The sequence below is a fragment of the Sinocyclocheilus grahami genome, unplaced genomic scaffold (assembly GCF_001515645.1).
Source record: "Sinocyclocheilus grahami isolate Dianchi unplaced genomic scaffold, SAMN03320097.WGS_v1.1 scaffold358.1, whole genome shotgun sequence".
NCBI lineage: Eukaryota > Metazoa > Chordata > Actinopteri > Cypriniformes > Cyprinidae > Sinocyclocheilus > Sinocyclocheilus grahami.
Window position 1 is genome coordinate 2067766 of NW_015505537.1, and position 21452 is coordinate 2089217.

The following is a 21452-nucleotide window of genomic DNA, read 5'->3' on the forward strand; positions in this document are numbered from 1 at the left end:
GGGCCAAACACACATTTGCTCATGTGAAGAGGATGTTTTTTAAGCACGTTAAGTTAGCCTGGTTTACATAATAAATAATAGTTTTGCATTCAAATACATCGCAAATATGGACACATTTAATTGGATTAATGCCTGAATGAGAGAGGTAGGCTGTGCGAGAACGCCATTTGCTTTCAGTTTCGCATTGAATTAGCCAGCCTAATTCGTTTTGGCTTGTTTAGCAACTTAAGTTTTTCATTCTTGTTTTCTTCTGAAACCGTTCAAAATAGCCTATAGGCTAGGTATTGTGTTTATTGTTTGTATATTATAACATTTCGCTTTATTTACCGGTGTTATTTATGAATGTAATAATGCGGTTTGTGCTTATCTGTGTTTAACCTAAACTAGGCTACAACGTAACATTATATAGACCTATACCGGTATCTAAATATGATTTTATAATTTTATGCCATATAGACCTACCACATTACCCTCCACTGGATGTAGAATGAGCAGCAATAAACTACATTTTGGCATTTTGTAATACTTATGTGGATATTTTGGTGAAAGTAACTCAAAAGTAGACAGATACTGTAAGTCTGTTGACATATCTACACATTCATTTGAGTGTAACGGAAAATTCAAAATCTCTAATTAACAGCCAATGTATAAAACCAAGTCCATGTACAAAATTTTGTTTCATTTTATTTAATCTGTCACATTCAGATGTAGCCTACGTCGTAATATGGAATAAAAGATCTGTCTCTACTTCCGTTTCATCACAACTTTTAGTGTATAGTACCGGAGCACTCAGTACTACTGATAATTGTTTTTCTTCTGGCACTTCTGAATTATGCTGATAAAATGAAACTAGATATTCACCACCACAGCAACCTGAAATGGTTATTATTAAATATTTGAATCACTTATAGACAGCTGCATTGGTTATATCTGTTTTGTTTTATTTTTACAAGGGTAAATCATAGAGCTTAGATACACACTGCTCTGCAGGAGCTGGACTGTGCTGTAAGTGAAAGAGTTATTCATGTTGAGTGTTTAATGGAGCTGAGTTTAACAGAAAATAAATTACCTCATGCTTTCCAAAACAGATTTATCCAGTTATAATAGAGCCATGAAAAAGAAGCCATTCGATTAACATTACAATAGTGTTCATGCGTAGACAATCCCTCCAACTGTACAAATTATTATGTAGATTATTTTCATTACAACACACAAACAAGCCATGTATGTGTATTTCCACACTGAATGTATAGTGTCAGGAACACAATGCACACTGAGACAGGCAGAGGCTCTTATTCAGACACACTGACATGATTGACTGCTGTTTTGCTAAGAATTGCTTTGCTGGCTTGTACAGGCATGGTCTCACCATTCACACATCCAGTTCACTGTTCCAGTATTGGGTCAATTCTATCAATTCTATTGTAAATGTAAATAGACAAGGACAGGTGCTACTTTGATGTATGCCTATGTATTAAAGGTTTATAGATTGTGAATAGTGGAATATGAGGACTGGCGTTGATCTGACTATCTCCCTCCACTAACATCATTTTGATCTATGTATTAGCCTTGGAGGCATCTTGCAGGCACACTCTTATTTAAATTCTTTTTTTCAGCTAAATGCATTTTTCATCATGATTCACAATTGTAGGCTAATAATAATCCATATAACTTGTATTACATCAGCTATAAATTTAGCTATGCAACAAGCTAAAACATGATTACATCTGTTTCTTGGTTGTGAAGCTTCCTCTTTATTTTAAACTTCTTTTAATTCCAGCAAATTTGTCTTTGCTTCTGCAAGGACGAATGAGCTGTCCTACCTGTCTCCCTGTAGCACTGTCTAGGCATCTTACATTACGGGCATTGCAGTTTATTGCTCTGGTCACATCTGCAGTCTGCTACCTCCCTGCAGCAGGTCTATGGCATGTTGATGCAGGTGAGAAGGAAGTTGGGTATCTGCTGGGAAAATATCGTTTTCATGTAAATTCAAGCATGGTACTGTAATAGGATGCTATCTTTGCAATAAGTCAGTTTCATCATTTCATCAGTCTCACATCAAGTACAATGCCAAGCATCGAATGGATTGGTGTAAAGCAGGGGTCTCCAACCTTTTTTCATTTGAGAGCTACTTTTTACATAACATGTAAACATGGTATAATACATGTTTAAATGTGCTAGAAATGTTCAAAAAGTACTGGTAGCTTGCGAGCGATGTGTTGGAGACCCCTGGTGTAAAGCATGCTGCCACTGGACTCTGGAGCAGTAATGGAGCGCTTCTCTGTTTGGCATGAGTCTGGGTTTGGAAGATGCCAGGAAAATGTTACCTTCCTGTCTGCACTGTGCAAACTGTAAAGTTTGGTAGGGAGGGCTGAATATTGGTATGGGGCTGTTCTTCAGGGGTTAGGCTAGGCCCCTTACTTCCAGAAGGAAAATCTTAATGCTTTAACATACCAAGACATTTTGGAAAATGCTAAGCTTCTAACTTTGTTGGAAGAGATGGCCCTTTCCTATTTCAACATGACTGTGTCCCTGCACACAAATCCAGGTCCATAAAGACATGGTTGGATGGGTTTGGTGTGGAAGAACTTGAGCCCTGACCTCGACGCCATCAAATGATGTTTTATTAGCAAAGTTCAGGAGGAGCATCTTCAGATAATCAACTTTATTAGAACAATAGTAAATATATATAGAGCCAACTTACCTCTGAGATTGCGAGCCAGGCCTTCTCATCCACCATCAGTGCCTGACCTCACAAATGCTTAGATGGTCTTTCTGTAGATGGTATTTTTGTAATGGGGAAATTATTAGATTTATGACTACAAAGGCAGTTCCTCTATGTGCCGTGCTGCAGTGGGCTCTACTGCAAGCCATCACTTTGAAACAGCGGGTAATTGGGAGTTGCAAAGAGAAAATTTACAGTTGGGTTAGTTTAGGCTCTTAGCATGTTTAGTGCCAAAACAGCTGGTTTATAAAATACTCTCTTGTGACTTGGAAACCCCACTGGGCTGCTGCAGCACAGAAGACTATGACTGTCACTGTGTATCTACTACTGAAAGCAGGAAGCTAGATCACAACTTAGACCTTCAGCTCCTCTGGTGGCAGTTACCCAGAGTAGGAGGAGAGGTCAGACCTAGCACCTGGGGCAGATTAGTAATTGTGAGTATATTGAGAACTCAGGTTATATACAGTTGAGGTCAAAAGTTTACATCCCCCTTTCAGAATCTGCAAAATGTTAATTATTTTACCAAAATAAGAGGGATCATACAAAATGCAGGTTATTGTTTATTTAGTACTGACCTGAATAAGATTTCACATAAAAGATGTTTACATATAGGGCACAAAGTAACACACGTGGTTTGAATATTTCCACACGTGCTAGCATAACCAAATTTACAGCATTTACTAGTTACCATATCAACATTACATAGAGAAACAAAGTGCACCAAAATTCAAAAGTTTTTTGAAGATATCGCTGAACATTTATTTTACCATAGTAAAATTATATTTCTGGCTTAAGTAAATTTTTCATCTCAGTTTTTATTACTCATTTAAAATTAGACAAATCTGCTATTATTTTAGATCTCCAATCTGTTATTTATCAGTTTAGATTATTTTTTAATGCTTCGCAAACTATCAGAAGACAGTAACCGGTTTTAAATTCCAGTTGCACAGATGGGGTATGTTGTAACACTGCGTTACAATGTGCCCTGCTGTGCTATTCTATGACATTAGCGATGCAATTCACACTATTTACTTTAATAAATTGTAATGATAAACAACGAGAAACAGGTGAATAAATACTGACAGTCAATGTTTAATGTTAAGAAATTATTATTTCAAGACATGTAAAGCATTTTGGCTCGCTTATGTGGGCCGTCCCAAGCATGGTTGCAATGTGTTCATTGTCAAACTCCAAAATCAGATTATTTTTAATTATTAAAAAACGCCATTATTTTATTTGAAATAAATAATTATTTTATTTTATTGACAAAATATTTTAGTTTGTCTTGTATATTTTTTCATGCGATCAGATAACATTTTAAGCTGTCATATGGTCATGTTACAACATGCCCCTCAGCTGTTACAAAGTACCTGTTACGGAAGGAGACTCACACAGAAGATTAGAAAAATAGCAATACTTTTATTTTCAACACTGAGTGCAGGAGATTCGGTGAGGTGAGTAATAGCGCTGAATATAGTCCTTTAAGGGAGAGGAGGAGAGTAACCCTGTCACTGGTCCTCCAGGAGATCGTGGAATCGGGGATAGAGGACAGCACACACCTCCGCTGGTGGGTAAACGGAGCTTTCACGGAGTGGATGACTGGAACGCACTGGGGAATGGAACACAGGAGCACACAATGGAGGTAGCACAGGAGGTAAGTATATCAAGAAGGGAAGTCTTTCGATGGATCTCACGGATAGAATAGAGAGGGAGTCCACTTCGTAGAAATGAGACCGGACACTGGAGTGGTGTGAGATGTGTGCTTATGAATGGTGACTGATGATGATTGCCAAGTAGTGACAGGTGCGTGTGATCAGTATTCAGGTGAAGGTGTTCGCTGTGATTGGGAGGTGGCTGAGCCTGGCCGATCCGTGACAGTACCCCCCCCCTCCACGGCCCGCTCCTGAGGGCCGAAAACCCCGACACGGTGGTGGTTTACCTCTTCCTTGGGTCCCAGAGCGATCTGGATGAGTGGAGTGAAAGGCTTCCAGTAACGTGGGATCGAGGATGTCAGAGACGAGCGCCATCCTTTAGCATGGGTTCACAACCTGGTTTTGGAGGGCTGATGGTGTCTGGCCGACGAAGGAGTGGAGTGTATGGTGGAAGTTGCTGTTCCGCAATGCAAGATTGCATATGAGTGGCACAGCGAATGGATAATTGTATAAACCGTTCCAAGCCATAGGAATCATCGTAGGCTGCGAGCTAAAGTTGCACCTTTGGCTCCAGTCCTTGCCAGTAGGTGGTCAGAAGAGCGCGTTCATTCCAGCCGCTGGCTGCTGCGAGGGTTCTGAACTTTAGGGCGCAATCATTAATGGACAGAGACCCTTGACGGAGATTATATAACTGGTCACAGACAGAGGTATCCCCTATGGGTCTACCAAATACTTCTCGGAAATGTGCAAGAAAATTATCAAGGGATTGAGTCACAGTACCGGCTTGGGACCAGATGGTCTCTGCCCATTGAAGTGCCCGTCCCGTCAGCAGTGATATGATGAATGCTATCTTAGCACTTTCCTTGGCGTACAGATGTGGCTGCATCTCCAGTGCGAGTGAGCATTGCAGCAGAAATCCGTTGCACTCCTCCGCCGAGCCAGAGAAGGGCCCTGGTCTGGCCATGGGACCGGTAAGTACTGTTGTGGAAGAGGAAGCGGCGTTGGTGACAGGCGTGACAGGTGGTGTGACAATGGCCGGGGTGAGTATCCATTTGAGGGCATCCACGATCTCCTGGAACTGGTCGGATGCACTCATCTTGCTGATCCTTTGCGGTTTGGTCTTCTGTTACGGAAGGAGACTCACACAGAGGATTAGAAAAATAGCAATACTTTTATTTTCAGCACTGAGTGCAGGAGATTCGGGGAGGTGAGTAATAGCGCTGAATATAGTCCTTTAAGGGAGAGGAGGAGAGTAACCCTGTCACTGGTCCTCCTAGAGATTGTGGAATCGGGGATAGAGGACAGCACACACCTCCGCTGGTGGGTAAACGGAGCTTTCATGAGTGGATGACTGGAACGTACTGGGGAATGGAACACAGGAGAACACAATGGAGGTAACACAGGAGGTAAGTATATCAAGAAGGTAAGTCTTTCGATGTAGCTCACGGATAGAATAGAGAGGGAGTCCACTTCGTAGAAACGAGACCGGACACTGGAGTGGCGTGAGGTGTCATGAGGTGCTTATGAATGGTGGCTGATGATGATTGCTAAGTAGTGACAGGTGCGTGTGATTAGTATTCAGGTGAAGGTGTTCGCTGTGATTGGGAGGTGGCTGAGCCTGGCCAATCCATGACATCTTTTCACACTGAGGATGACTGAGGGACTCATATGCAACTATTACAGAAGGTTCAAATGCTCACTGATGCTCCAGAAGGAAAAGCCATGCATTAAGAGACAGGGGTGAAGACTTTTGAACAGAATGGAGATGTGTAAATTTTTCTTAATGATGCCTATCCACAGCAATGATTAGAAACCGATATATTTTGTTTATCAAGATGAAATTATCATCTTGATTTTTATTTTGGGGAAAAAATAATAAAAGCACACCCATGACTTGATGAGATATTAATATTGAAAATTTTAATTCCAATGTTACTTGTGAACCTTAATGTAATGAGCCATTTATTAATGATTTATAAACGTTAATAACTTGTGAACGTGAACCTTAATGTAAAGTGAACATCTGTGAACCAGTTATTTATGAATTATAAATGTTAATAACGTCTAAAAATGAACCTTAATGTAAAGTGATCACATGTGAACCATTTATTAATGAGCTATAAACGTTAATAACCTGTAAAAGTTAACCTTAATGTAAAGTGAACACCTGTGAACCATTTATTAATTATCTATAAACGTTAGTAACCTGTAAAAGTGAACCTTAATGTAAAGTGAACACCTGTTAACCATTTATTAATGAGCTATAAACGTTAGTAACCTGTAAAAGTGAACCTTAAAGTAAAGGGAACACCTGTGAACCATTTATTAATGAGTTCTGAACATCATTAACCTGTGAAAGTGAACTTTAAAGTAAAGTGGACACACTAATCATTTATTAATTATTGATGCACACATAGAAGGTTTTTTTTCTTGGTTAAATGTATTTTATTGACTATATCAGTAAACAAAACTACTTAAAGAACATTACTGTGCATAACTGCACATGGAAAGTGGGTTATACAAGTAAACTCACATTAAACAATTCAGAAACACAATAAAGTATTCCAGCAAATTATAACTAAGCACCAAAAAATATACATATTTATATTTTATCTAATTTAGGAGTTTTGAGTTAATAATTAAATAAATGATTGAAAGCACAGTTACAGAACATAATCATATTAATAAGCAAACAGTAATTACTTTTTGATATCATGATAAAGCCCACTGTAACTTCAGTATTTGTTCATCCAATTTTTTCTAATTTAGGAGTTTTGAGTAAATAATTAAATAAATGATTGAAAGCACAGTTACAGAACATAATCATATTAATAAGCAAACAGTAATTACTTTTTGATATCATGATAAAGCCCACTGTAACTTCAGTATTTGTTCATCCACACTCGCAGCAACGTTACCTGTGCGCAAACGAACCATCCACGGGAGCGCCAGAGCGGTTATTTATTTGTATGGTAACGAATTAATTCAACTAGCAAAGCGATTACACATATAAACACTTGAACAATATACTCTGCAGTGTCACCTCACAGTTAGCTGACCCGTAAAATGAATAAACACTATGTGAAACTATAATTTCGCTTCAGAGCACGTTGGAACAATCCTAACGGTGTGACTTCTTCTTCTTTGAAAACGTGACTTTACATCAGATACTCACTAGCACCATTCACAGGCTTTGGTGACACACAGGCAACTACAGACACACAGGCTTTGGTGATGTGATCCTTTTTTATTTCCAAAATGTAACATTAAAATAAATAAAGAATCACACATTTGCACACCAGAAAGGATCAGAAATTGTATAACAACCTATCATTTACATGAATGGCTTGTAAGATGGCGCCGACGCTGATGGCTGCCTCCGTGGTGTGCACCGCAGTTGTTTTTATGTTTTTGTTCGTTTGTCCTGTCTTTAGTTATATCCCTGCAATCAGTTTCACCAGAGACTAATTGCTGGACATTCGGAAGTACACACCACCCGATATTTCACCGGTTTTCAATTATTCTGATGTTTTGCTGGACATTGTTGTCGGAGGAGCTGCGGCGCTGATCAAACGCTTCAGGACACGCAGACGGGGGAAGCGAGCCGGCGCGCTCGTGAAGCTCAGACAGCGCGGATTCAGAACGCTGTTGCCAAGCATCCATCTGGCGAACCTCCGCTCTCTACCCAACAAAACGGACAAACTTCTTCTGCTCTCCCGGACAAATAAGGATTTTTCAAACTCTGCTGCTCTGTGTTTCATGGAAATCTGGCTGAAAGATGCCATTCCGGACAGCGCGTTGAGTCTCCCGGGCTTTCAGCTGTTTAGAGCAGATCACGGCGCAGAATCAATGGGGAAATCACCCGGCTGCGGGACATGCTTTTACATCAATGAGAGGTGGTGTACAGATGTAACTGTGTTAAAGAAGATGTGCTGTTCAGATCTAGAAGTGCTCTTCATTAATTGCAAGCCGTTCTATTCGCCGCGGGAGTTTTGCTCGTTCATTCTCGTAAGTGTGTACATTCCTCCGCAAGCACACGTGAGCACTGCTTTACAGAAACTCGCTGATCTGATCACAGATACAGAACAACAACACCTGGACTCTGTTTTAATCATTCTCTGGGACTTTAATAAAGCAAATCTCTCACTGGAGCTCCTCAGGGTTGTGTTCTCTCCCCACTGCTCTTCTTCCTCTACACCAATGACTGAACGTCTAAAGACCCCTCTGTCTCCTGAAGAGCTCCTGAAGTTTGCAGACGACACCACACTCATCGGCCTCATTTAGGACGGTGATGAGTCTGCTTACAGACAGGAGGTCGAGCAGTTGGCTGTCTGGTGCAGTCTCAACAACCTGGAGCTCAACACGCTCAAAACTGTGGAGATGATCATGGACTTCAGGAGAAACCCCCCTGCACCTATTGTAATATACCTGCACATACAACTGTCAATTTATATATTTTTATTCCTTATTTACTTGTTTTTTTGTTCTGTCACTGTCATTCTGTTACACTGTGGAAGCTTCTGTCACAAAAACAAATTCCTTGTATATGTAAACATACCTGGCAATAAAGCTCATTCTGATTCTGATTTTCACAGATTTCTAATGTTGTTTCTACATACTATTATAAGATGTAATATATAATGTATTTATATAATGTCACATTTAGTTTTGTGTTTGTTTGCTTAGTGATTCTTTTTTATATTATTGCATTTTGTTGTATTTTGTTCCTTTCTCATTTTGTCTATTATATTCCTACAGTATAGAGTAGTAGAGTTTTAGTATTTGGTTGTCTAAATTCGTGAATGGTTTGTTGTCCGATGCATTTCCCTGAGTTCAGTCATCTTCTTCTGAATCCTGCTTCCTCACTGCCCTTCAATACAATCTCTGACAAATGTTTTTTTTGTTTGTTTTTTTAGAAGTATATAGCTACTACTACTAATAAAAATAATTTTCATTGCATATAATGCATTTTTATTATATTCTTTCAGGATCACATCACCAAAGCCTGTGTCTGTTGTTTCCTGTGTGTCACCAAAGCCTGTGAATAGCGCTAGCGAGCACCCGATGTAAAGTCACGTTTTCAAAGAAGAAGAAGATGTCACGCTGTTAGGATTGTTCCAACATGTCTGAAGCGTGCTATCACATTGTGTTTATTAATTTTACTGCTCAGCTAACTGAGAGGTGACACTGCAGAGTATATTGTTCAAGTGTTTATATGTGTAATCGCTTTGTTAGTTGAATTGATTCGTTACCATACAAATAAATAACTGCTCCGGCGCTCCCGCGGACGGTTCGCTTGCCTGCAGGTAACGTTACTGAGTGTGGATGAACAAAATCATGATATCAAAAAGTAATTACTGTTTGCTTATTAATATGATAATGTTCTGTAACTGGGCTTTCAGTCATTGATTTAATTATATTCTCAAAACTGTCAAATTAGATAAAATATAAATATTTAGGTGCCTTTATTGATTTTGCATTTATCAAATATTTTTGTTGTATAGATTTGATGCTTAGTTATAATGTGAGTTTAAACCCCAGTATTCATACCTGTCAACCCTCCCGTTTTTCCCGGGATTCTCCTGTATTTTACCGTTCTATCCCACTATCATCCAGTTTAAATATTTTCCCGTATTTTTAATCATTCTATTAAAAAAATCCCACTGGGTGTATTTTATATGTTTGCTACATTCGCTTACGGTAAAACTCCCGTAATTTGTATGGGCCAAACATCATTATATGAATAATCACGACAACAAATTCCAAGGTTGTCCAGTTGCCAGATCTTGTATGAAACGCATCTTTCTCACAAGATCGACGCATACCAATTTCAACCCATTTGTCCCCTCAACTTGGCAACCTACAGCCCAGTGATGCTATTGATATGTGCGCTGGGAGTACCGGGGGAAGGAAACAGTGATCACTGGTAGAAATGGGAGAAGAAGACCCAGGTGGCACTCCAGTGAAAAAAACTAAACATACATGTAAATTGAGATATAGCTTACACTTAAAAAGGCTATGGTTTAATTGATTAAATATGAGCGCTGCAAGTTTCAAAGACAAACTGGAAGAGGTAGGTATAGTTTGAGACAGCGCCATTGGTTTGGGATTACTCACCGCTGACTGGACGAGACATCTGTCAATCAACGTATACATGGAAGAACCAGCCGATGAACAGCAGAGTCGTGGTAGAAAGTTCGGAGATGGTATTAAAATAGCTCAGTTTAAATGTATTGTATGAATTGCCCTTAGTATGGAATAAAAAATATGGGGTGTATATTTACATTTAGTTAAAAGTGGCTGTAAACCATCAGCTCCAGTAGTGCAGATGGATAAGTGTGTGTCGTTGGCTTTATGACGCAATCGACCCGGGTTCGATCCCGTCTTTTGCCGAACTTTTTTTTCCTCCCTTTTCAAATCTATTACAATTACAATTATTATCAATACCCCCCCCCCTTCCCGTATTTTGGTACCCAAATGTTGACAGGTATGCCAGTATTACAGCGCAGCGTCACACAAGTCTTGATACAAAGTTACGGAAACTAAGCTACCGAAAGCAATATCTGTCTTCCTCAGATGTAATGTTAGTTCTGTACTCCAGCGTCGAGTAAAACAGCATTATAATCTCCTTTGTGGTAGAGAAAGCTGCTTACATGTAGGCTACAGGAAAAAGCGAGGATGTTGAATTAAACATACACACAATCAGTTTTTCCACACATTTATACTGGCTCCGATAATCAAAACTTCTACTTAGCGCTTGCTCCATTTCTGCAGATTGGAATTTTCTGACTTAATCCACCTGTTGCTTTGGTCTTCATCAACAGTATTCTGTTACGGAACTGTTCAGAGGCTGAGTGAGGATCCAAATGCAGTGTTTATTAGAAAAGTCCAGAATCAAAATCAGACAGCAGGCAAGGGTCAACACACAGGCAATCAGTCCAAAAACCAAGATACATAGAAACAGAAGAGGGCGGAGACAGAGAGCCGAAGAGCCGGGGTGACACTGAGGGATCGGAGGGCCATGGTGGAGCCAACAGCTCTGGCGACCGAGGTGCTGGTGGGGATCCAGAAGGCCACGGTGGAGCCGGAGCGACCGAGAACCAAGGCAGAGCCGGAGGGAGAGAGGAGCCCAACGGAGCTGGAGGGACGAAGCGAAGCCAGAGAAGTGTAGTCCTGAGGCGAAGGCGGGTCAACGAATGACCAAGGTGGAGCCGGAGGAATGAGAAAGCCCGGTGGAGCTGGTGGACTGATGGGCCACAGTGGAGATGAGGGAGCTTGGAGCCAAGGCGACACCAAAGGGTCGATGGACCAAAGTGGAGTCCAGGTCTCAAAGGCCGGAGACCTGGGATCCTCCAATCCTGGTGTAGCTGAAGGCTGGCTGGCCCGAGGCGAATCCGTAAATGAGACACAGGTGCAAAGAGTGAGTGTTGATGAGTCCGGGCAAAGAATTATGGGAAATTAAGTTTTTGAAGGAGTGGTAAAGTCTGGGATGACAGAACAAACAGCATGACATGTAGAGGAGGAGGAGGGAGAGGGAGGTTGGGTGGGACAACAAGATCATAACAATGCTCATTAAGCGTAGCAGATGTAGCGAATCAGCTCATGGGGAAATATGAATAATTAATCATAACTAGTTATAATTTATTATAAATATTTAGATCTGCTGTAGATATTTAGCTGACCTCTCAGGGTCAACTGTCTGTCAATTCTAAGAACATTCATTTCCTGGTTAAGGGAAATAACTTTCTTACTGTACAATTCTACAATGAGCTTGTAGCATAAATCTGCATGATTAAGTGACTCCAGTTATGAGCAAACAATGAACAATGTCAAGTGTGATACAAGTAAGACTTTATTAACTACATGAACACTTAAACTGGTCTAACATACACATATACACACACATACAGTTTGTATAGGAAAGGGTTAAAGCTTAACGCAGTAAAGATAAGAGAAATAAGAATATGAAACTATGGTACCATTTGATATTCAGAATATTTACACCTGAAGTAAACATCAGATTCTTAGTTCAAACATACCTTTGTAAAAAGGTGGAAATGATACCTAATGTATCAATTAATAAGACTAAGATTGAATACTTGCACGTCTCGTCTGTCTGAAAGAAAAACTTGATGCAGTCTGAAGGTCCCAGTTGATCTTTGCTGAAGTTGGTTGATGAAAAAGAACCGGTTTGAGTCAGAGAATCTTGTTGAATGGAAAAGTCAAGGCCGAAACCTGGCACGTACTTAGGGGGTTGCAGAAGCGTTCTAGCTCATGTCTTCATCTTAGAATCTAACCGAACCACCGAATCCAAATACGAATTAATAGAGACCAAACACGTTATATGTAAGGTTGCATGAATGAGTGGTTCTATCTTAAGCATGCATAAAATAGTCTACAATACAACAGATAATATACAAGACAGCAATAATATACACAATGACCTGAAGGGTATGTGTGTTCATTCAAAGAAAGGTCTTCCTATGAATTAATTAGTAGAAAAGTCCATTTCTACTGTAGATTTTGGATTTCCTATGGAGATTGTAGTGAGAAAGGAGTTTCGCAACATGCCATTAGGTCGTAAATGGATCTGGTCAAGCAGAGGTGTCGTGGTTGCCATGGGGACCAGGGGCCTGTTCGGCTTCCTGGGGTGTTACGCATTTCGGGGGGAAGGGTCCATAGGTCCTCATATGGCTTGTTAACTGAGGGGTGTTACAGAGTATTTGTTAAATATAGCTAACAAAATATATATTGTGTGTTTGATTGGTCCAGACGCTACACAGAGCAGGTAGATAGTTCTGAAACGGCCTCCATTGGCAGAATAGGACAGGCTGAGAGTCCACATACAGCCTCCATAGCTGTGACAGGAGAGATAGAGAGTTCACATACGGCCTCCGTAGCCGTGACAGGACAGGAAGCGAGTTCACAGACAGCCTCCATAGCCGTGACAGCACAGGTAAAGAGCTCACAAACGGCCTCCATAGCCGTGACAGGACGGGAAGTGAGTTTGTGAATGGCCTCCGTGGCCGTGACAAGACAGTCTGTGAGTTTGTGAATGGCCTCTGTGGCCGTGACAGGGCAGGCAGTGAGTTCATGAATGGACCCCACCACCTCAGGAGGTTCTGCAGCGGGTGCCGCCTCCTCTGGAGGTTCTGCAGCAGATTCATACACAGGAAAGGCCTTAGGACCAGACTCATGGATAGGAGAGGCCTCAGGAGCACAGTATGCAGCCCACATGCTCAAAATGGCTACCGCCATTACAGGAAGGGCAGCAGAGTGTGGCATGACCTCCAAGATGGCGCGGCTTGAGAGCGCTGACGTCACATCACACTAGCAATCAGTCTTGGCCCAAGCTCCACATCCAACTCAGGCGTGTCGACCATCTTGGCCGGGGACTCAGGCGTGACGGCCATCTTGTGACAAGGCTCAGGAGTGGAGATTACTATGGGAGAATCGTTCTCCTCCTCTGCAATTCCTATGGTAAAAGCAGAGCCACTCAGCTGTAATGCAATGTCAATATTCCAGTGCCCAGTTAGGGTCATGCAGTGGCATGTTTGAACTGAGAGGTTCAGATAGGCCCCCTCAAAAAAATATCATTAAGCATATTTCATCTAACTGAGTCACGTGTGCCAGTTCAAGGAAATCCACAACATAATCCTCAATGGAACATGTATCTTGGCGAAGTCTTCTGTTACGGAACTTCTCAGAGACTGAGGGAGGATCCAAATGCAGTGTTTATTAGAAAAGTCCAGAATCAAAATCAGACAGCAGGCAAGGGTCAACACACAGGCAATCAGTCCAACTAAACAAGGCAGAGAACACAGGCAAAGAGTCCAAAAACCAAGATACATAGAAACAGGAGAAACGCTCAGAGATGCAGTGTAACACTTACAAGACTTCGCAAAGAATGACAAACTAAACCAGACTTATATAGGGTGAGCAGACAGGGTAAATGAGACACAGGTGCAAAGAGTGAGTGTTGATGAGAACGGGCAAAGGATTATGGGAAATGACGTTTTTGAAGGCGTGGTAAAGTCCGGGATGGGATGCCCTCTAGCAAAGCTCACGGGCACTCCAGCTAGAGATCATGACACATTCGAATTTTAACCACTAAATTTGTGGAAGTGAATTTGGAACGTCAAATAAAATGGACTGAAAATTTGCCTGTCGAATATTATACATCGTATTTTTAAACAGATTGAATATTTTGGAAGTTAATTCTGGAAGGTGAATATTAATTATTTAATTTTTAATTATGAAAATGTGTGTGAAATATTTTGAATTGAAATATTCACAGCTTAAATAAACAACTATGTTAAATTTCAGGACCTAAAAATGCAAGCCCTGAAAATACAAGGCATTAAAATGCAAGCACTGTTAATGCAATGCATTATTTTTTTCAGTTAGTGCTATTCAACATTTTTTTGGTGTCAAAGACATATGGCATTATTTTTATTCCATAAGGTAGCTTTAAAATAATTATTATAAAATATCATGTTTAAATTGCATAAATTACATTTCAAAAATATATGGCTTTGCATTTTTTGACTAATCAATTTTGAGTATTCATAGTGTATGCTTGATTTTTATCATTAATTAAATTGATGACTCTTTCCCTGTAAGCTGTAACTTTGACATTTCTTAGATTTTTTCTTCTTCAGTATTTTCATTATTTTACATTTTAAAGCAGAATTTAAAGAGTTAGTCCATGTTTTACTTACCCTTAAGGCATCCTGGGTATATATGAACTTGTTCTTTCAGACGAATCCAATCTGAGTTGTATTAAAAATTTTACTTGCTCTTCCAAGCTCTATAATGTCATGTCATACAATGTCAATGTCGTGTTTTTGTTCAACAGTCCAAAAGTAGTCAAATAAAGAGCATCCATCCATATTAAAACGTGCCTCACACAGCTCCGGGGGATGAATAAAAGCCTCCTGTAGCAAATCAATGTGTTTTCGTAAGAAAAATATCCATATTTAAAACATTATAAATACCTTTCTTTCACGTCTGCTAACTGTCATACGCGGAAGCCATTCTGGCGGATGACGTAGGCGTACCACAAGCACCCGTGATTAGTGATGAACCGCGGAAGCACAGTGGAGAGACAGTAACAAAACGCCGGTCATGAATTAGATGTACAAAATTAGGATTTGTAAAGAAAAATTTTGGAACATTTCGATATAAGCCAAGAGGAGTTTTTCCTTGGTAAAGTAAGGAAACTTTGCTTCCTTTGCTCCTGTAAACAAACATTGGTTTTCGTGAGACTCACGCGCACATGCGCTACGCCATGTCCGGTGCATACACCGGAAAGGCAGTCTCTCATGAACTTACAAACTGTTTATATCGGTTTAAATTTTTATTTATTTTTTTTTTTTTTTACAAAAATGCACCGATTTGCTACAGGAAGGCTTTATTCACCCCCCAGAGCTGTGTGAAGCACGTTTAATATGGATGGATGCACTTCATTTGACTTCTTTTGGACGGTTGAACAAAAACACCCACCCATGTCATTATAAAGCTTGGATGAGCAAGGACAATTTTTAATATAACTCCAATTGGATTCGTCTGAAAGAAGAAAGTCATATACACCTGACCTAGGATGCCTTGAGGGTGAGTAAAACATGGGCTAATTTTCATTTTTGGGTGAACTAACCCTTTAAACTTAAGTGTAAGAATTTAACTCATTTTATCTGTAATGAAATTAATTATTATTATTTTAGCTCAAGTTTTGAGAGGAATCGATGTCTGATAAAGATTCGATGTTGATTTCTTCAAGTTGATCTGATTCAACTACTTAGAGCTTAAACTGTATCAGCGGTTCGTCCAGCAAATGTTAAAATCAGTATATCTTAATGATTCTGTTCATATTACTTCGTGGCCAATGACAACATAATCAAAATGGTAATCTTATTAATTTTGAGCAAGGTAACAAGATCTGGTCAGAGTTTTAACTTTAAAATTTCACGACACAAGACAATACTTCTTTATAAATGAAACAAGAATTTATTGGTTATTCTAGATTACATTAAACTAAGCTAAACACACACAGGTTTGTTTTTGTGAAAAGTGGGGACATCCCACAGGCGTAATGGTTTTTCTACTGTACAGACCGTATATTCTGTTGCCCTACACCAACCCTACCCCTAAACCTACCCCTCACAGGAAACTTTTTGCTATTTCAGATTTTCAATACACTCATTTATATGCGTTTTGAAAAGTGGGGACAAGGGTAATGTCCTGAAAAGTCACCTTCTCCTTGTAATACCTATGTCATACCCTTGTCATTATACAAATTTATGTCCTCATTTGTCACAAAAACGCACAAACACACACATACACACACACACACACACACACACACATACAGTTCTGAAGAATGAGAGTTAACGGAGTTTGCATGAAGTTCCCAAAGTTCTAACACTCGTTTTTCCATGAGTTCTTTAAATTCAACCTGAGAGAATCACAAAGCAGAGATTTATCTTACGTTTACGGCTTAAACTCAGTTCACCAGTTCAGCAAGAGATGAAAAGAGTTTGCCTGTTACTTGCGTTTTGCTGACAGCTGAATTGAGCTTGTTGGCTGCTTGAGGGAATCCCAGGCTTTCGGATTGGTTGCTGAGATGACGTCTGGATGACATCCTTTTGGGAGAGCCCTCGATGGTGATTGGTTGGTTTCCTGGTGACGCAGAGGCTTTGGCAGTTCTTCTGAGAGAGTTTAAGTTTGCAAGACTTTAGGCTTTTGAAGATCTCTGGCAGTCACAAAGTTTCAACTGAAGTGTTTGAGTTTTGGAGTCTCGCTCGTATGATGTTACAGCATGGGAGCGCTTTGTAGCGTGGTCACCAAGGCGAAAAGCCATAGGTCTAGAGGGTTAGGCGAGCGAGCATCTGTTCAGGCATTGGGTTTTTAAGCAAGCCCGATTTGGTCCATCCCACGATGCGATCTTCCAATCGACTTGTTGCCAGGCGAAGCGTGCATACATTAACATGATGCTTCAATTTATCATGTGGGGAAATTAAGATTTGGTTGATATTTATAAAAAGGGTTGTAATTATGCATATGATACCGAAAATGAACATTTCATTCCCACTAAGTTATTGCTAATGACACGAGCTTCCATTTACCATCAAACATCAGGTATTTTGCATACTCATTAATAGTCTTATCTACTAAAAGGAAAAGTTATAAGGCAAAGATTAAAATATCATAGGTTTCAATAACACATCAAACAGAAAGCATAGAAAGGCACAAATCATATTATTTGGGAATATAGTTGCCCTTTTATACTTTTAATGATTGTCTTTTGAAATTGTCTGTTGTAAGTTTTATGTCCCTTTGTCTGACGAAGAGAGAGAAAAGGGTGCGTCCCTTTTGGAATGCAGGGAGAAAAGGGGAGGTGTCCTGAGGTCATGACCTTGTCACGGGTGTAGATCTGCCATTCTTCACTCTCGGACATGGAGCTATTAATCTGTCGCTTTCTGTTTATCGGATTATCAATTTATGCGTTAAACGGACATGGGGTCCGGGCGTGTCTGTCGCTGGAACATTTCCAGATGCCATGTTCTTTGTTCTGTTGTTTATTAGATGGTTTATTTATGCTGAAGCCGGTCAACGTTACACTGCACATCTGGTCCTCGAATGGGTCTTCAGATAGAGGGAATTTTCTTCTCTCCTGGTGATTGAGTTAGGGCTTAAGCAGTTCCGATCCCCCTAAGGGATAAAAACCATGCCTTGACCGGAAACAGGTACAGACAATTTGGTACCCTGTTGACCATTGATCTTCTTTACGACCACAGATAGCTGGGGAGGAGAATCTTTAGTTTTTTTCAGTGGAATGCGGAGATTCAATTGTTCATTTGTGTCTGTTCGCAGAGGCCCTACTTAAGTTTCCATTTTGTTTGTGTGTCTTTGTGTATCATGCTGTTTGACACTTGACTTGACAGCATGTCTCTCTGTCTTTTCATTTCCAAACAGAGATCCACGGCTGGGTTGGCCATTCCATTATGTGCCTTCCAGGGCACCGTTTCCCTCCATGCCCCCACGGGCAAAACACTGTCGCTCTCCACTTATGAAGTCAGTAGCGATGGCCTGAAGATCTCCCCCAACAACGCCAAGAAAGTTGAGGTGTACCGCTCCAAATCGGTGGGTCACGAACCTAGCGCTGAAGAGCATAACTCTAGCACTGGGGGTGGTGGAGTTGGAGTTGGGGGTGGAGTCGCAGACACCAACGTAAAAATTCACCTGGAGGTTCTGGAGATCTGCGACAATGAGGAGGCCATGGACAGTGTGTCTATTGTCTCCAACATCAGCCAGTCATCCACACACGTACGCTCACCTTCACTACGCTACTCTCGTCGTGAGAACCGCTTTGTCTCGTGTGACCTAGGTGAAACGGCCTCATACTCGCTGCTGATCCCCACAAGTAACCCGGATGCGGACAACATTAACATCCACATTCCAGATACAGTGGAAGCGCATAGACAGAACAGCCGGAGACAGCACCAGGAGGCTGGAGGTTACCAGGAAGAGATACAGCTGCTTAATGAAGCCTATAGGAGGCAGGCAGGTGATCAGGGGAACTGAAATAACCAGAAACACCAGGATAGGCCAATGGGCTGAGAAATCCCTAGGAAGAAGTATAGAAGGTTTGGATGAAATATTGTGATAAAAGCTCATAGAGTTGCAAGGTCATTGTAGATTAAAGCAACCAGACTTAAAAATATTATTATCTAAGCACAACAAGAGTAAGCAGCGAGATCAGATGTTGCAATGTGAAAATCCAGTTTAAGGAATCACAGGAGAGGCATTTGTCTGCTAAACTGTTTGCTTTAGTAAGCAATTGTGGGATAAAAATAGGCTGGACGCATGATGAGATGTAGTAAATTAATTTAGAATTAAAATTCAAGATTAGCATGCCATAAGGAAGAGCTGGAGGTTTGGAAAGGGAAATGTAACTAAAATGTGATCAGAGATGCAACAAATCTCAAGATGAGACAAAGAGTTGGTTTTTCAGATTTGCCCTTGATTTCAAGCCTCAGGAATGATAGATCAGGGGGTTACGGCAATAATGGTTACTCTCAGATGGTTAGAAGTGGAGATGTCTTCGTTTGAATGAAGCTTTGGAGAATAAAGCTGAAGCCCTTGAGTGGATGAAAGTGATGTATATGCTGAAAGGAAGGTTATTGGGTACAAAGTAGGAAGAATGGACTTAACTCGCTTCTCAGATATTCTGTCATTTATTGAATGCAAATATAAGTGCATAGACAGAAAATCTTCAGAAGAGAGTTGAATAGAGAAGGATAAATACTGTCATGAGTATGTGCGTTTGTGGTGAGAAAGACAATGAACAGGATTGCGAGGGCATATGTGCAAGGAAAAAACTAAAATAAATAAATTTTATTATTCTAGCTCAGGCAGAAACCATATGGCATACTGAAATAAAACATTCCAAATGTGTACTTCGCAATTTAAAAAAAAAATTATTATTATGTTGCTCTGCATCAGTCAAGGTGTATTCCCTTACTGTGTTGTCTAATGTGTGTGACTGTTTAAAGGAATGTTCTGGGTTCAGCACAAGTTAACTTGTACTTGTGGCATAATGTTGAATTTGTCCCTTCTATTCTTTAAAAAAAAAAAGCAAACATCTGGATTACAGAGAGACTTTAACATTTAAAAAGATGTGAATGTTAAAATGTAAATGTTAAAATAATCAACCAAAAATTAAACAGTGTGATAAAAACACAGACAAATCTCTTTTGTGTAAATTTCACTGCGAAGAAAACAACACCTAAAACCTTTTTTTTTCAAAGCAGACCTACCACACACAGTTTCTGCCAATCTCATGTTGATCTTGTGTACCTATACAGTATTATTGCATCCTTCATATCTCTGAAGAGTCTTTAATTTTGTCAGATTTATTAAAGACAGATACAGATATACCACTTCTCAGTCAAGCAGTCGAGATCCTGGGGGCGTGCTGTGGGCGGAGCTAAAGAGTCACAAGCATGCAAAGCATTTGTAGCAATCATCTGCAAGCTGTGACATCAACATAAACAAAACAGGAACAAAAACTTAATTGGCTAAAAATCAGATCCAGCCATATATACATATCTGATCCAGAATCGGATCCTGACCTTTATGATGTCATACAGGGCCATACTCAAAAAATAAAAAAAACTTTCTGAAACTTAAACAAACCCCGAAGGAGTGTCTTTGGCACAGAAATATGTCCAACTCGTTTTTTGAGACTTTGGTCATGTTTAGCATGAGAATCCATCACTTTAGCACTGTAAATAAGTCAGAAAGCATGAAATAGCATAAGACATCCCCTTTAAAGAAAACTAGGAAAAAGGTGAAAATTAATTATTCAACATGTCACATGTAATGCCACAAATGCTGTTGATTAGGCCCAAAATATTCCTTTAATTGCAATCTTATATGTATGAATATGTAAATGCTGATAGCTGTATGTACAGTATGCTTGCTTCTGTATGTGGGTATTTCTACATCTTTTTCGTTGTACTAAAGCCCTGAATTTACGTTCTGCTTTATATGCATTCCCGACATGACTGCTGAGAAAAAGCGAAAGAGATTCTGTCAATGGAACATTCCACAAATGTAGATGTGAGCGTGATGCATGAGCCTATTTTAGGTGTTAATTTGTGTGCGAATGTGCTCATTTTTGAGCTACTTAGGAATTTTCAGCGCACTGCTTCTGCAATCAGAAACATGACCCTGGCCACTCGCTCGCATTTAATACTGGCATATATTCAGCTCTCAAATGGACCATTCATGGACGATTCAGTGGATCCCAGTAAAATGAAGGCATGATTACGCTGCTTTTCATTTGAGCTCTGCCGTATCAGTATGTGAATCTACTATTTAAAAATGTGAAAATTAAATGCAAAGGCCATTCGTGGAGGCTCATGTAGCTCTAATAACACTTAATAATTCACTGTACATATGATTTCTTGTTTTTTAAATGTCAAATGTCTGTCTGTGTGTGTGTGTGTGTGTGTGTTTATATATATATATATATATATATACATATATATATATATATATATATGTGTTAT

The 21452-nt window shown here is 40.0% G+C and overlaps 1 protein-coding gene and 1 long non-coding RNA gene across 2 annotated transcripts in view; both read left to right on the plus strand.

Moving 5' to 3' along the window:
* LOC107548963 (probable G-protein coupled receptor 149) overlaps nt 1–19830 on the plus strand; it is a 28006-nt gene extending 8176 nt beyond the window's left edge. The window contains exon 4 of the mRNA XM_016229845.1: nt 18352–19830. Coding sequence (XP_016085331.1) covers nt 18352–18960 — 609 coding nt within the window. The 3' untranslated portion in view covers nt 18961–19830. The remainder of the gene's footprint in view (nt 1–18351) is intronic.
* Nucleotides 4528–10884, plus strand: LOC107548965 (uncharacterized). Its single transcript, XR_001604517.1, has 3 exons — nt 4528–4602; nt 9146–9149; nt 10874–10884. It is a non-coding gene; the product is annotated as an uncharacterized lncRNA (long non-coding RNA).
* Nucleotides 19831–21452: the final 1622 nt, after the last annotated feature.